The sequence below is a fragment of the Rhagoletis zephyria genome, unplaced genomic scaffold, assembly GCF_001687245.7.
Source record: "Rhagoletis zephyria isolate East Lansing unplaced genomic scaffold, Rhagoletis_zephyria_1.1 Rzeph_scaffold_00219, whole genome shotgun sequence".
NCBI lineage: Eukaryota > Metazoa > Arthropoda > Insecta > Diptera > Tephritidae > Rhagoletis > Rhagoletis zephyria.
In genome coordinates, this window is record NW_016157303.1 from 73,416 (window position 1) to 87,405 (window position 13,990).

Below are 13,990 nucleotides of genomic sequence, written 5' to 3' on the forward strand. Positions count from 1 at the left end.
CCAGGATTGTGGGCAGCTGCAGCAGCTCGCCTGACCGAACAATTGCTAGCGCTGGTCTGATATATAGCATATCATGGCGACCTATGCTATCGTTAGCATCAGACCATCTGCCCATAATCATCTCGATCAATAAGCCCACCGACTTTGCTCCCGCGGATCACCGAACCTACACCAACTTCAACAAAGCTGATTGGAACGGCTTCGCGGAAGTTACCGAGAGCAGCTTCGCCGCCCTCCCCACACCCACAGACGTACATGCTGGCGAACGCCAGTTCCGCAGGGTAGTCACAGCCGCAGCAGCTCGCTTCATACCATCCGGACGTATCGCGGAAGTCCGCCCAAATTTCCCGGCTGAAGCAGCTGTACTAGCAAATGAGCGTGACCACCTACGCCAGGTCGACCCCGGGGACCCTCGCTTGAGGGACCTTAATTTGGAGATTTGGCAACTGGTAAATCCACATAAGCGGAAAAAGTGGGAAGAGCACTTGAAGGCCTGTAACTTCACCTCTGGTGTGAGTAAGCTCTGGTCAACCGTGAGGTCCTTGTCCAACCCGACGAAGCNATCACCGAACCTACACCAACTTCAACAAAGCTGATTTTAACGGCTTCGCGGAAGTTACCGAGAGCAGCTTCGCCGCCCTCCCCACACCCACAGACGTACATGCTGGCGAACGCCAGTTCCGCAGGGTAGTCACAGCCGCAGCAGCTCGCTTCATACCATCCGGACGTATCGCGGAAGTCCGCCCAAATTTCCCGGCTGAAGCAGCTGTACTAGCAAATGAGCGTGACCACCTACGCCAGGTCGACCCCGGGGACCCTCGCTTGAGGGACCTTAATTTGGAGATTTGGCAACTGGTAAATCCACATAAGCGGAAAAAGTGGGAAGAGCACTTGAAGGCCTGTAACTTCACCTCTGGTGTGAGTAAGCTCGGGTCAACCGTGAGGTCCTTGTCCAACCCGACGAAGCTGGTCGGCGAATTATATGAGTGGTCGACAATCATCAGTAATCTTCAGAGATCAATCCTCGAAACCAAGAAGAATAAAACAAGGGGTTCCACAAGGGGGTGTTCTCTCCCCCTTACTTTTTAACTTCTACATCTCGAAACTCCCCCAGCCTCCTGAAGGAGTTTCCCTGATCTCGTACGCTGATGATTGTTCGATTTTGGCGTCTGGGAATGGAATTGATGACCTCTGCTCAAAAGTAAACGGCTATCTCTCCAGCCTTTCTCGCTTCTTCACTGCAAGGAGCCTAACCCTCTCCTCAACGGCGACCCTCTTCACCACCTGGACGAAGGAGGTCAGTCTAGAATTAGGCATTCACGTCGACGGCACACCTATACCGACGGTGAACAACCCAAAAATTTTAGGGGTTACCTTTGATAGCCTGCTCTCCTTCTCCGCGCACACAACCGCAGTTGTCAACAAAGTACAGAGCCGCAACAAGGTCCTCAAGTCGCTCGCCGGCAGCACTTGGGGCAAAGACAAAGAAACGTTGCTGGCAACATACAAGGCAATTGGCCGGCCGGTTCTAAATTATGCAGCGCCTGTTTGGTCGCCGGGGACTAGTTGGACGCAGTGGACGAAGCTACAGACTTGTCAGAACGCCGCACTCCGGACAGCGACTGGGTGCCTTCTGATGACGCCTGAGCACCACCTACACAGCGAGGCCCAAGTGCTCCCCGTACGGGAACATAACAAAATGCTCTGTAAGCAGTTCCTGGTGGGGTGTCACAGAAGCGAACACCCCAACAGACCACTGCTGGAGGAGGAGCCTCCGCCCAGGCACGTCAGGGGTCACCTATTCGTGTACAAGGACGCAGTCCAGACGCACACAGACCAACCACTGGACCCAATGACGTACAGACAAGCGATTAACGACATTCATAGGGAGTCAGTCTCCACCTACCTCGACTCCAGGCCTAGGAATCTCGTTATCGGAGCCCAATCACCACCTGTGGAAGAGACGGAGCTTCAATTACCTAGAGAGACCCGCCTTACTCTGGCTCAGTTACGGGCTGGATATTGTAGCCGCCTAAACAGCTACCTGTCCAGACTCGACCCAAACATCCCAAATGAGTGCCCGGCATGTGGAGCCAGCTCAATCCGACTCAACTAACACCCCTCTCCCTTTGGTCCGACCCCATCGAAACAGCTCGTTTCCTGGGCCTACCGTTAGTTGAGATTGACGATAATGATTAAAAGTTGACCCGAAACAGGCGGGGCTTAGTAGTGCCGCTACAACAACAACAACAACTGTCCAGTTCTGCACCGCGATGTCATTGGCGGTTGCAATTGTCGCCCAGTGCATTACTTTGCAACTACATTTTAACCGGATCTGTTTTGGACAGTTCTTTTTATAAAAAAATATTTTTAAGATCCCATTTTTGGATATTTTTTCCGTTTTTTTTTTTCTTTTAGAGATTACATGTTTGCTACATATTTTATAAACAAAAAAAATTGTAGGCGGCACGCGACAATTTAAGTTCATTAAATCACACAACTGCCTCCACCGTAATTTGAACTCGCGACCAACGATGCTTAAGTCGGAGGTCTTCTACCTGAGCTACTTTCATATTGTACGAGAAGTGAGCATTTGTACACTTGCACCGCAAGTTTCAACTATCCCGCTCTGCAGCCGTTTTGCACTAGTTCAGAGATAGTTCTGAAATATGTAGCTTGGAAGTAACGCTTTGCCAGACTGTCTCTAAATTTTACTGCAGGGAGTAGTAGTAGAAGTGTTAATAGAAATAACAGAATCAGCATTGGAATTAGTACGAAGCGAACCGCTGGCATTGGCGATCCATTTGCCATTTACCATTCCATTTACCTGTCGACAGCGCTACGAAGATTTTTAATTTCAGCATTAAGTTGTACAATGTTAACAACTTTTTCTTTTAGCGTAGACTGCATTGAATGTATTTCGGCATGTATATCATCAATTTTTTTGATTTGTTGTGCCTTATCTTCGTGCAAAGCATTAACAAGAGAAATCACTTGCGAATTCTCAGCTCTAAGAGCACACATTTCCTTAAGCAAAGATTGCAGTGTTAATTGTTGCTTATACTTTTTGCTTTTCTGAGAGTTAGGCTGCGGTTGCGGAACTGCAACATTAGCATTCAAATCAGATTAGGCATTAATATTCTCATCCAGTGCAATGGATGCGGGAGGCGAGCGTACAGAAGACTTTGCAAAAAAAAAACGGTTTATCAGCCGAGAGCAAAAAATGGAGGTTAGTCGGGTTAATACCAACACAACTGATATGGAAATTTCTTTGCATTTATCACACTGCACTTTCTGCACTTTCAGTTGAGTACGATCAACCTTTTGTCCGCATAGACAAGATACAGTTAAAACGATATTTTAATATTTCTTAATGAGAGTTCCATTTCTTCACAGAGTCACTATCTCATTATTAGCAATGCCACCATGTCCATAAATATTTAAATTAAAAAGCGCTAAATAAAAACTTGAAAGTTCAATTCAATTCAAAATTCAGTGAGAGCAAGAATGTTATTGCAGCGAATGTAAATAAAAATGTTCCCACGACAGTCGGGTCTACGTAACCGGAGCGACCCAGACTTATATCTGGCCAAGGACTGTCACTCCAGCAACACTCCCCAAACACTTTTTTGTGAATTTTCATGCTGTTACAACAACAACAACATTTTTTTTACACGAAAAGTAAATTAAATCAATACATTTGTATTATCACTTTATTACTTATTCATATAATACAGGTATAATACAGGTTGCTCATTACAGGCCAACTATACCTGATGACTGAAAATTACTTAAATGAGAGACTTCATTCAAATGATTGAAATCAAATGACTAACAAAAAAGACTTCAAAAATGAATAATCAGTCACCAAAATTTAGTCTGAATATTGACTCCATTCTTTTAGTCTTAGTCATACAATACAAAAATTGGTTGCAATCATTCTACAAAATCAAGTGACTATAAATTACTGCATTCTTCTTCTTTTGGCGATTCGCCAATCAGAAATTCGAGGAAGTAACCACTGAAGAGCCCATAAGTATTTCCGCATAAAACGTTTGCCGTTATTATGAAACCTAGATCGCTCATTGTGCTGGCCCTCGTTTTGAAATAAATCCGCTTAAAGAGAGAATTCAAGAAGAATAGCAGAATATTTTCCGCCCAGGCTCTCGGGAGTTCTTAACTAAGCATGGCCGACTTCCAAAGCGTATCAATACAATGTTTGGATACTGTTATGCTGCGGCATTCAAACTATTTGTATATGCAGAGTAGCGAAACATTGCAACCATATACAATGAATGCAATGTAAAATTTTTCCGAATTTTCCATTTTTAAAGCACCAACGGTAACCAATAACAAACGAAGCATCCACTTTATTTCTGATGCGCTGATTGCTCTAGCGATGCGTTTCGATAACTTTTCGGGTGCGTTTCGGAAAAGTATACATTGTCAATATTTTGTAGTTCGGCGTTATGGAACGCTATACCTTGTAGGTATGCAAAGCAATTTACGTTTTGGAAGTCAGCCCATTTTATTTTAAATTTGTGTCATATTCTTTTTCTAATTATTATTTTATTTATATCATTTTAGGCTAAATATGACAATATTAAAATTGTTATATACACTGGAGATATCGATAGTTCACCGAACAGTATTTTCGAAAAGGTGCAAGGTACTTTTAATATAGATGTGGATAAACAAAACACGAGTTTCGTATATTTAAAACGACGAATGCTAGTTGAAGATAAGCTATATCCGTATTTTACATTGTTGGGACAAAGCCTTGGCTCTATAATTTTGGGATTGGAAGCACTGTGCAGATTCCCGCCTGATATATATATTGACACCACAGGATATGCTTTTACATTGCCATTGTTTCGTTATATCGGTGGATGTAAAGTAGGATGTTATGTACACTATCCCACAATAAGTATGGATATGCTACGCCGAGTTCAACAACGGGAATACTGCCACAACAATCAAGCTTATGTGGTCAGAAATCCGTTCATAACCTGGATGAAGGTTATATACTATAGAGTTTTCGCCAAGGTTTGTATGACATATCCACACGTTCATATATGTACATTAGACTGCATCACCAAAAAAAGTTGCGGTTTTTCCGCCGGGATTACAAAATCTATTATATTTAACACGTCCGCCAAAATATTTCTGAAAAATATTAAGATTTAAGTGAGCTGGACCATGAATAAGAATAGTTTCTCAAAGAACTTTTTGAAAAAATTCCCCTCAGATGACAAAACAGATTAAGCTTAAAAGATCTGCATAAAAATACTTAAAAATATTTTCAACGGGATCGTAAGAATGAGATTTTTGATGCTGTTTTTTTTACTTTTTTCAAAGATTGATTTACAAAAAACTTGAATAACTGGGCCAAAACTATTCTTATTTAGACTTATGGGATCTCGATAGAAAGGTGTTTTCATACTGTTTTTATTTCTGTCGAAAAAAAGAGTCATTCGTGTCCCATTTTTTATTTTTTTTTAAATACCAACACATCTTAATTCAACTTTGAATGACGTTCGTTCATCCTACCTTTCTCTTTCATCCTTTTAATGAGTTTATTAGAAAAGAAATAAAAAGGGTGAGAAAATACCTTTCCAATGACACCTCTTAAGTCTAAATCGGAAGAGTTTAGGTTCAGTTATTTAAGTTTTTCCTTTACCAATCTTTGAAAAAAGTTAAAAAACAACATCAAAAATCTCATCATTACGATTCCGTTCAAATTTTTTTTTTAATTTGTTTAAAATATTTTTATGCAAATATTTTAAGATTAAACCGTTTTGTCATTTGAGGGGATTTTTTCAAAAAAAAACTTTAAGAAACTATTTTTATTCATAAAAATCTCCATTTTTGGAGGTATTTTCAAATCGGTCCAGCTCACTTAAATCTTAATAATTTTCCGAAATATTTTGGTGGACGTCTTAAAATATAATAGATTTTATAATTCCAACGGAAAAATAGTACCGATTTTTGTTTTGTATGGGGAGTGATGCAGTCTAATGTACATATATCCTGAAAACCAATAACTGCTTCGAAAGAAATTGTCCCTCGCTGTAAGAACACAAAGAGTGTCGCTTTAATTTAGTTTATTTAACGCGAAAACGGCTAGGGAATTGGAAATAATATCAAAAGTTCTGAAAAGTAATTTCATTGGTTGGTACTTTTCCCTTGTATTGGATCAAAAGAAAGGTTGAGGTGAAAGGAAAAGACCACATGATCGCAAAGAGGCAAAGAAAAATATGACAACACTATAGAAATACCCAAACATTACGGAAAGAGAACAGTTTAGCAGGGTTGACTGTTCAGGATCTTTTATGTGCAAAACTAAGAAAAACGCCGTCCTGAACTCTTAAAAAGTGCAAAATGTTCCTGATAGATAGGCTGCCAACAGCGAGACCGCCAATGCGTCCAATGCTAGCTTTTCAACGGCGAATAGTATTAATTTTTCGGATGCATGCACTTTCAAAACGTATGTATAGCACTTGATAGATCACGTTTAGAATACGCTATTTTTATCTGGCGTCCTTTTCAAGTCACCTACATAAACAGGATAGAGCGCATATCAGATTTGCTGCACGATCACTAATCTAGATGCTTGATTTTAGACTTAAGCCCGTTATTTTGCAGAAGGAAATTTTTATCATGTTCCAATATCGCGAACTCTTATAAAGCTTAACGATGTTAAGCAGCATTTATATGAGGTGATTCAACATTGCCTGAAAAGTTCCAATCGCTTTTATCCCTCTCTGGAAAATTGAAGCACAATTTACACAGGCGATTTTGTTGAAAGCGATGTGTTAATGCTGCGCCTCATGTAAATGCTGCTTCAAAGATATTGAGGTCTCATTTCCTCGAGTGGTATTAGGAAATATAGTTATAAGTTATTTAAAAATTAATATATAATATATATTAATATTAATATATATAAGTCAATAGCTACCATTAATATACATATGTATGTACATGTATTCCTTGGTTAATTAAATAAATAACGAGATTCTAATGCTACATACACCGCCCGAACAAAGTATTGGCACAGCAAATTTTTCACAATATATGCAACAATTTTCATTCTAATATTTTTGCACTGATTTCATATAAAAATATATTTCATTCTACAACAAAAAACATAAAAATATAATTCCTAAACTTTGTGCAAAACTCGCGAGAATTCAGCAAATTTCCATGAAAATTTTAAACTTTTTAAGAAGATTTTTTAGAATTTTTTGAGTATGCAGATTTGTAGCCCAATCAATTTTTTTATAATAATGTGCACGATTTAAGTAGCTAGGAATTATTGTTGATTTTTGGTATTTTTCTTCCACGCAGTTTCTTCCATACAAGACATTTTTTTCGAAAATACTTTATATGGAAAAAATGCAAAACACCTTCAACAAAAAAATTCTCAAAAATCAACACGATTTTTGACTAACTCCTAACTTGCATTTTTTCACTAGAACTTAATGGGCTGCAAAACTGCATACTCAAAAAAATTCTCAAAAATCTGATTAAAAAGTTGAAAATTTTGATGAAAATTTGCTGAATTTTCGCGAGTATCGCACAAAGCTTAGAAATTATATATTTGTGTTTTTTTGTTGTTGAATATTTTTATACGAAATTGGCAAAAAAATATTAGAATAAAAAATGTTGCATATATTATGAAAAATTTGCTGTGCCAATACCTTGTTCGGGCGGTGTATTGGACGGCCAGACGTACGTTTACAACTCATTCTTAACCTTCATATTCTTAATATTTGGCGCTGTAACCACCCTAAGCGATTTTGGCCGAGTTCAACAAAGCACGCCAGTCGTTTCTCTTCTATGCCAACTGACGCCAATTGGAATTGCTCGGTACTCGCCGCCGCCAACGCGTAAAGGCCCGCAAATCTTCCGCAAAATCTTTTTCTCGAATACTCCCAAGAGCCGCCTCATTGGATGTTGTCATTGTCCATGCTTCTGTACCATATACCAGCACGGGCATGATGAGTGACTTATAGAGTGTGGGTTTCGTACGCCGAGAGAGGACTTTACTCCTGAATTGCCTACTCAGTCCAAAGTAGTACTTGTTGTCAAGAGTGATTCTGCTCTGGATTTCCGTTCTGACATTATTATCGTTGTTAATGCTGGTTCCCAAGTAAACGAAATTCTCCACTTTCTCGAAATTATAACTGTCAACAGTGACGTGGGTGCACAACCGCACCACCACCCACACGCCGCCGCCAACAACTCTTGGTCCCTCCTACAATCTGCACGGTATGTCAGACCAGGATATTCCGTCATGTGACATCAGTCAAGTGCAACACCTGCCTTGGCTGGTGCCACTTTAGGGCATGTTCAGCTCTGCGCACCACGCGAGATTGGGCGAGGAACTTCGAAAGCCCGTGTTGCGCTGCACGGTCGCAAACCCCAACTGCGACGCCACCCACCACCACCACAGGGCGGCAACCACCACAGAGCGGCAACCACCACTGGGCGGCAACCACCACAGCAGCGCACACAGCTAATGGCGTCAGGGCCACACACATCTCTCACACCCCGCATTACCACACGTCTCCCGAACCACATGAAGCTCCTTCAATTTAACTGTAACGGGCTTCAGAGCAAGATCGAGGAGATAACCGTCTTCATGTGTCGGCATGGTATATTGATAGCTGCGGTCCAAGCGACGAAGTTGCACAGCAATCCAACATTGTTGAATTGTGCCGGGTACAACGTGCACCGTCGAGATCGCGAGCGAGATAATGGTGGTGGCTTAGCGTTCATCACGCACCACATCGTGCAGTATCGTCTTATCGAAGCAAGCATCAACCGCAGGGATACCACCCTAGATGTTGAGCTCGAAATATTTAACGTGTACATACTCCCTGTAACCTGCTGCCCGGCAGGATATCACCTTGATATAGGTGCGCTCCTCAGAGGTGAAAACCGTATGGTAGTAGGTGACTTTAATGCGCACCACGATCTTTGGCACTCAACCCTGTCAAACGATCGTAGGGGAACTGACTTGGCTGAGCAGATAGACGATTCGACATTCTGCACAATGAACGACGACGCACCCACCAGGATTATGGCCAGATATTGCAGCTCGCCAGACATAACAATAGTCAGCGCTGGTCTGATAAACGGTATATCATGGCGTCCTTTGCTGACTTTGGCATCAGACCATCTGCCCATAGTCATCTCGATCGATAAACCAACCGACTTTGCTTCCGCGGAACAACGGACCTATATCAACTTTTCTAAAGTTGATTGGAAAGGCTTCGCGGAATTTACTGAAAACACCTTCGCTGCTCTCCTCACACCAACCGACGTCCACCTTGGTGAACGTAAATTCCGCAGGGCTGTCACCGCTGCTACAGCTCGCTTCGTACCGGCAGGATGCATAACGGACCCACGTCCAAAATTCCCTGCCGAAGCGGCTGTTCTAGCCGATGAGCGTGACAACTTTCGTCAGGCCGATCCCGGAGAGCTCCGTATCAGGGATCACAACGCGGAGATTCGGCAACTTGTGGACGTACATAAGCGGAAGAAGTGGGAAGAGCATCAGAAGACAGGGACTTCACCTCTGGTGTGAGTAAGCTTTGGTCAACCGTGGGGTCACTGACTAATCCGACGAAGCACGATGACAGAGTCGAAATTTCTTTCGGCGACCATGCTACGTCGGACACGGAGCGAAGCGCGAGCTATTGTAGCTGGCAGTTCATACTGCATTCTCCGGTGGACAAAGCCAAGCATCGAGTGACCAGAAGGCTGCACAAACTGCAAACAACTTGGGCCCCCCCTTGCTTTCACTTGCGGTGAAGTTCAGGTGGCCATCGGGAAGGCGAAAACCTCCAAAGCCATGGGTCCCGACGGAATATGCATGCTGATGCTGAAAAATTTGGGTCCTGCTGGAGTAGTGTACCTAACGGAGGTCCTCAATTTGTCAATAACAACTCTCATCATCCCAGACATCTGGAAGGTGGGGAGAGTGGTGCCACTGGTCAAACCGGGGAATCCTGCCAACAAAGCAGATTCGTATCGACCGATAACACTCCTTTCCCCGGTAGCTAAGACACTTGAGGCCTTGCTGCTCCCGTATTTTACGAACCACCTGACCCAACAGCGAAGCATCAGCATGGTTTCCGTAAAGTGCACAGTACAACAACAGCACTTAACGCCATAAACACTCAGATAACTCGTGGCCTTAATCGCAACCGTCCCTGTGAGAGAACGATTCTTGTAGCGTTGGACTTGTCAAAGGCGTTTGACACTGCCAGCCATTCCACGCTACTAGAAGATATAGGAGCTTCCTCTCTCCCACAGAGGCTCAAACGGTGATCGGCAAATTATCTGAGTGGTCGACACTCGTCAGTAATGTCGATCGAGCAAACTCAGGAAAATGGGGGCTCCACAGGGTGGTGTCCTTTCTCCGCGACTGTTCAACTTTTATATTTCAAAGCTCCGTCAACTACCAGAGGGAGTCTCGATTGTGTTCGAAAGTAAACGGGTATCTCTCCGAGCTTTCTCGCTTCTTCACTGCAAAGTGCCTAGACCACTCTCCTACGAAATCTTCTTCGACCTTGTTCACCACCTGGATGAAGGAGGTCAGGCTACCNAGTAATGTCGATCGAGCAAACTCAGGAAAATGGGGGCTCCACAGGGTGGTGTCCTTTCTCCGCGACTGTTCAACTTTTATATTTCAAAGCTCCGTCAACTACCAGAGGGAGTCTCGATTGTGTTCGAAAGTAAACGGGTATCTCTCCGAGCTTTCTCGCTTCTTCACTGCAAAGTGCCTAGACCACTCTCCTACGAAATCTTCTTCGACCTTGTTCACCACCTGGATGAAGGAGGTCAGGCTACTGCTGGGAATTCATGTCGATGATACACCAATTCCGACGGTGAATAACCCCAAAATACTCGGAGTAACATTCGACAGCCTGATCTCCTCTGCGCACGCAACCGCTATTGTCAAAAAAGTACAGATCCGCAACAAGGTCCTCAAGTCGCTAGCCGGCAGTACTTGGGGCAAAGGCAAAGAAACGTTGCTGGCAACATACAAGGCAATAGGCTGGCCGGTTTTAAACTACGCAGCACCAGTGTGGTCGCCGGGTACTAGTAGGACGCTGTGGACAACACAAAACACCGCACTTAGGACAGCGACTGGATGCCTCCTGATGTCGCCAGAACACCACCTTCATGACGAGGCGAAAATGCTCCCGGTCAAGGATCATAACATAATGCTCTGCAAGCAGTTTCTGGTTGGGACCCACAGATGTGGCTACCCAAACAGACAGCTGCTTGCAGAGGAGGCCTCGCCTAGGTACATCAGGAGGAATCTCTACGAACTGACGGACGAAGTCCAGAGGTTCATTAAGCAACCTCTGGACCCGTCATTATACCGACAGGCCCTGAACGGCATTCACAGGGAGTCAGTCCCGAGTTATGTAGACTCCAGACCTGTGAATGCCGTTCTAGGCACACATCCACCGGACATTGACGAGACGGAGCTTCATCTGCCTCGGGAGACAAGAACCACAATATCCCAACTTCACTCTGGCTACTGCAGCAGGTTAAACTCATACCTGAGCAGACTAAACGCGGATGTGCCAAATGAGTGTCCGGCATGCAAAGAGACCCCTCACGACTCGAAACATCTCTTCGCATGCCCGGAAAACTCGGCAACCCTAACGGCTTTGTCCCTATGTACCGACCCAATGGAGGCGGCACGCTTCTTAGTGCTGCCGTTAGTGGAACTTGACGACAACGACTGAGATAACCGATCTGGACGGGGTTGTTGTAGCCGCTACATAACAACAACGTGGGTGCCAAGGCGCGAATGTGCCGACTGCTTGTTTGATGACAGGAGATACTCCGTCTTGTCCTCGTTTACCACAAGACCCATTCGTTTTTCTTCGTTATCCAACTTGGAAAAGGCAGAACAGTCTTTGGGGTTTTTGTTGCCGATGATGTCGATGTCATTGGCATAAGCCAGCACGCTCTTGTAGTAAATTGTTTCCGAGCGGTTCAGTTCTGCAGCTCTTATTATCTTTTCCAATATCAGAAACTAAGAAATGTTTTTACTCTTCACTTGTTTCTTGATCACTTTGTCTTAATTTTTCTTTTGTCTGATACCCATATTGATATACATACATATTCCAGTTTGTTACAGCAAGGATTTTTGCTGCTTTTAGTTTTTATAAAAATTTCAGGAAAAATTACGAAAAACCGTTCGGAATTAATATATCGGTGAACTTGCTAAAATAAGCGAAAAAGCAGATGTGCTGCTGACTGTGGTTTGACATCAATTCAATTTTATAATTCTATACATCGTTTTACAACAACATCATACAATTCATAGGGTTGCTAATGTAACAAAGCCTGTACTAAAGTATGTACAATATGAGTTTGCTTTAAAATGAAAATGAAAAAGTATCAAAGTATAAGAGTATAAAAGCTATACGTAATATATAAAAGCATTTTAGCTAGAATTCAAATATAACTGCCATTTGCCCAAACATTCCGGCCACGTTGATACGGCTATGGCGATCAATTCATCAGTAGTAGCGCTAGTTTATGTATGGCACGGCGGATGACACCATTTTTCGTTCGAATACATGCAACACGTATCATGCCGTTGGTACCAGTATTGACTTCCACAACTCTGCCCAGCAACGAGCTCTGTCGCACACAACCTTCTGAGGTAGTCCTCTCCTCCCGATGAACATTTTAAAAGAGGAAATGAAAGAGTTAGTAGACAGATCGGAAACAGCTTCTATGTGGACAGCTTTTGACGAAAAACAAACAAAAACGGCTACATAAGTTTTATACGGGGGCTTGCCACGAATTCTATAAGAGGTGTATATTGGTCCACAAAAGTCAACTCCGGTTACTAAAAATGGTCTTACGGATAGTAGTGATTTGTGTCAGCATTGTACCTAAAGCAATGCTGTACGCACTACCACATACTACCTTTCGGGCCACTTTTCGTGCATTTATCGTCCAAACCTTTAAACGCATTAAGCCAACTAAAACTCTTGCTCCTGCATGTCAGTTCGATAAATGCAAATATGCGGCATAGAGAAAAACAAATCGGGATTTTTGCATCAATAATGGATGCTTTGTATTATAAGGCAGTGGAGCGTTGGTCAATCGGCTAACTACGCGCAACAACAGACATTTTTACCGCTTTCTTCGTATTCATGCAAAAATGGGCTAAGTTTTTGTATTTGTTTAGGTAGCGAACATGCATTTTTAATGAATTGTTTCAACAATATTTGAAAATGCCAATTCGAGCTCGGTCGTGTTTATTTCTGGCTTCATTTTTTCACCTTTTTCGCGGTTTTATAAAGCGATAAATATAGGCAATAATTCGCAAATTTTTGAATATGTTGAACAAATTTCAATGATTTTTGTAATTATGCTAGGCTCCTTTTGGACAGCGAGAGCAACTACCTTCGACTTACGGATTTCTGAGGCCTTTAGATCTTCTGGTGGCTCGTTAACTGGCCAATTAACTTCATCATTAGTCAAAAAACTTAGACCCTCGAACCATATTGATTGTCGCAATTCATCTACGTTGCAACTTCGCGAAACAATATCCGCCGGATTCGGAGTAGTCGGGACATGCAGCCATATTACTTCATTTGACCAACCTTAATGTCCACAACCCTGTTTCCAACGAACGTAAATAGCCACGAAGGGTGTTTTTTGAACCATTATAGTAACGGGTGATTTTTTAAGAGCTTGATAACTTTTTTTAAAAAAAAAACGCATAAAATCTCATCGGTTCTTTATTTGAAACGTTAGATTGGTCCATGACATTTACTTTTTGAAGATAATTTCATTTAAATGTTGACCGCGGCTGCGTCTTAGGTGGTCCATTCGGAAAGTCCAATTTTGGGCAACTTTTTCGAGCATTTCGGCCGGAATAGCCCGAAGTTCTTCGGAAATGTTGTCTTCCAAAGCTGGAATAGTTGCTGGCTTATTTCTG

The 13,990-nt window shown here is 42.7% G+C and overlaps 1 protein-coding gene across 1 annotated transcript in view; it reads left to right on the forward strand.

Annotated features, from left to right (window-relative positions):
- Alg11 (ALG11 alpha-1,2-mannosyltransferase) overlaps positions 1 to 13,990 on the forward strand; it is a 213,114-nt gene that overhangs the window by 61,546 nt on the left and 137,578 nt on the right. The window contains exon 3 of the mRNA XM_017609344.1: positions 4,588 to 5,046. Within this exon, the coding sequence (XP_017464833.1) occupies positions 4,588 to 5,046 (459 nt within the window). The remainder of the gene's footprint in view (positions 1 to 4,587; positions 5,047 to 13,990) is intronic.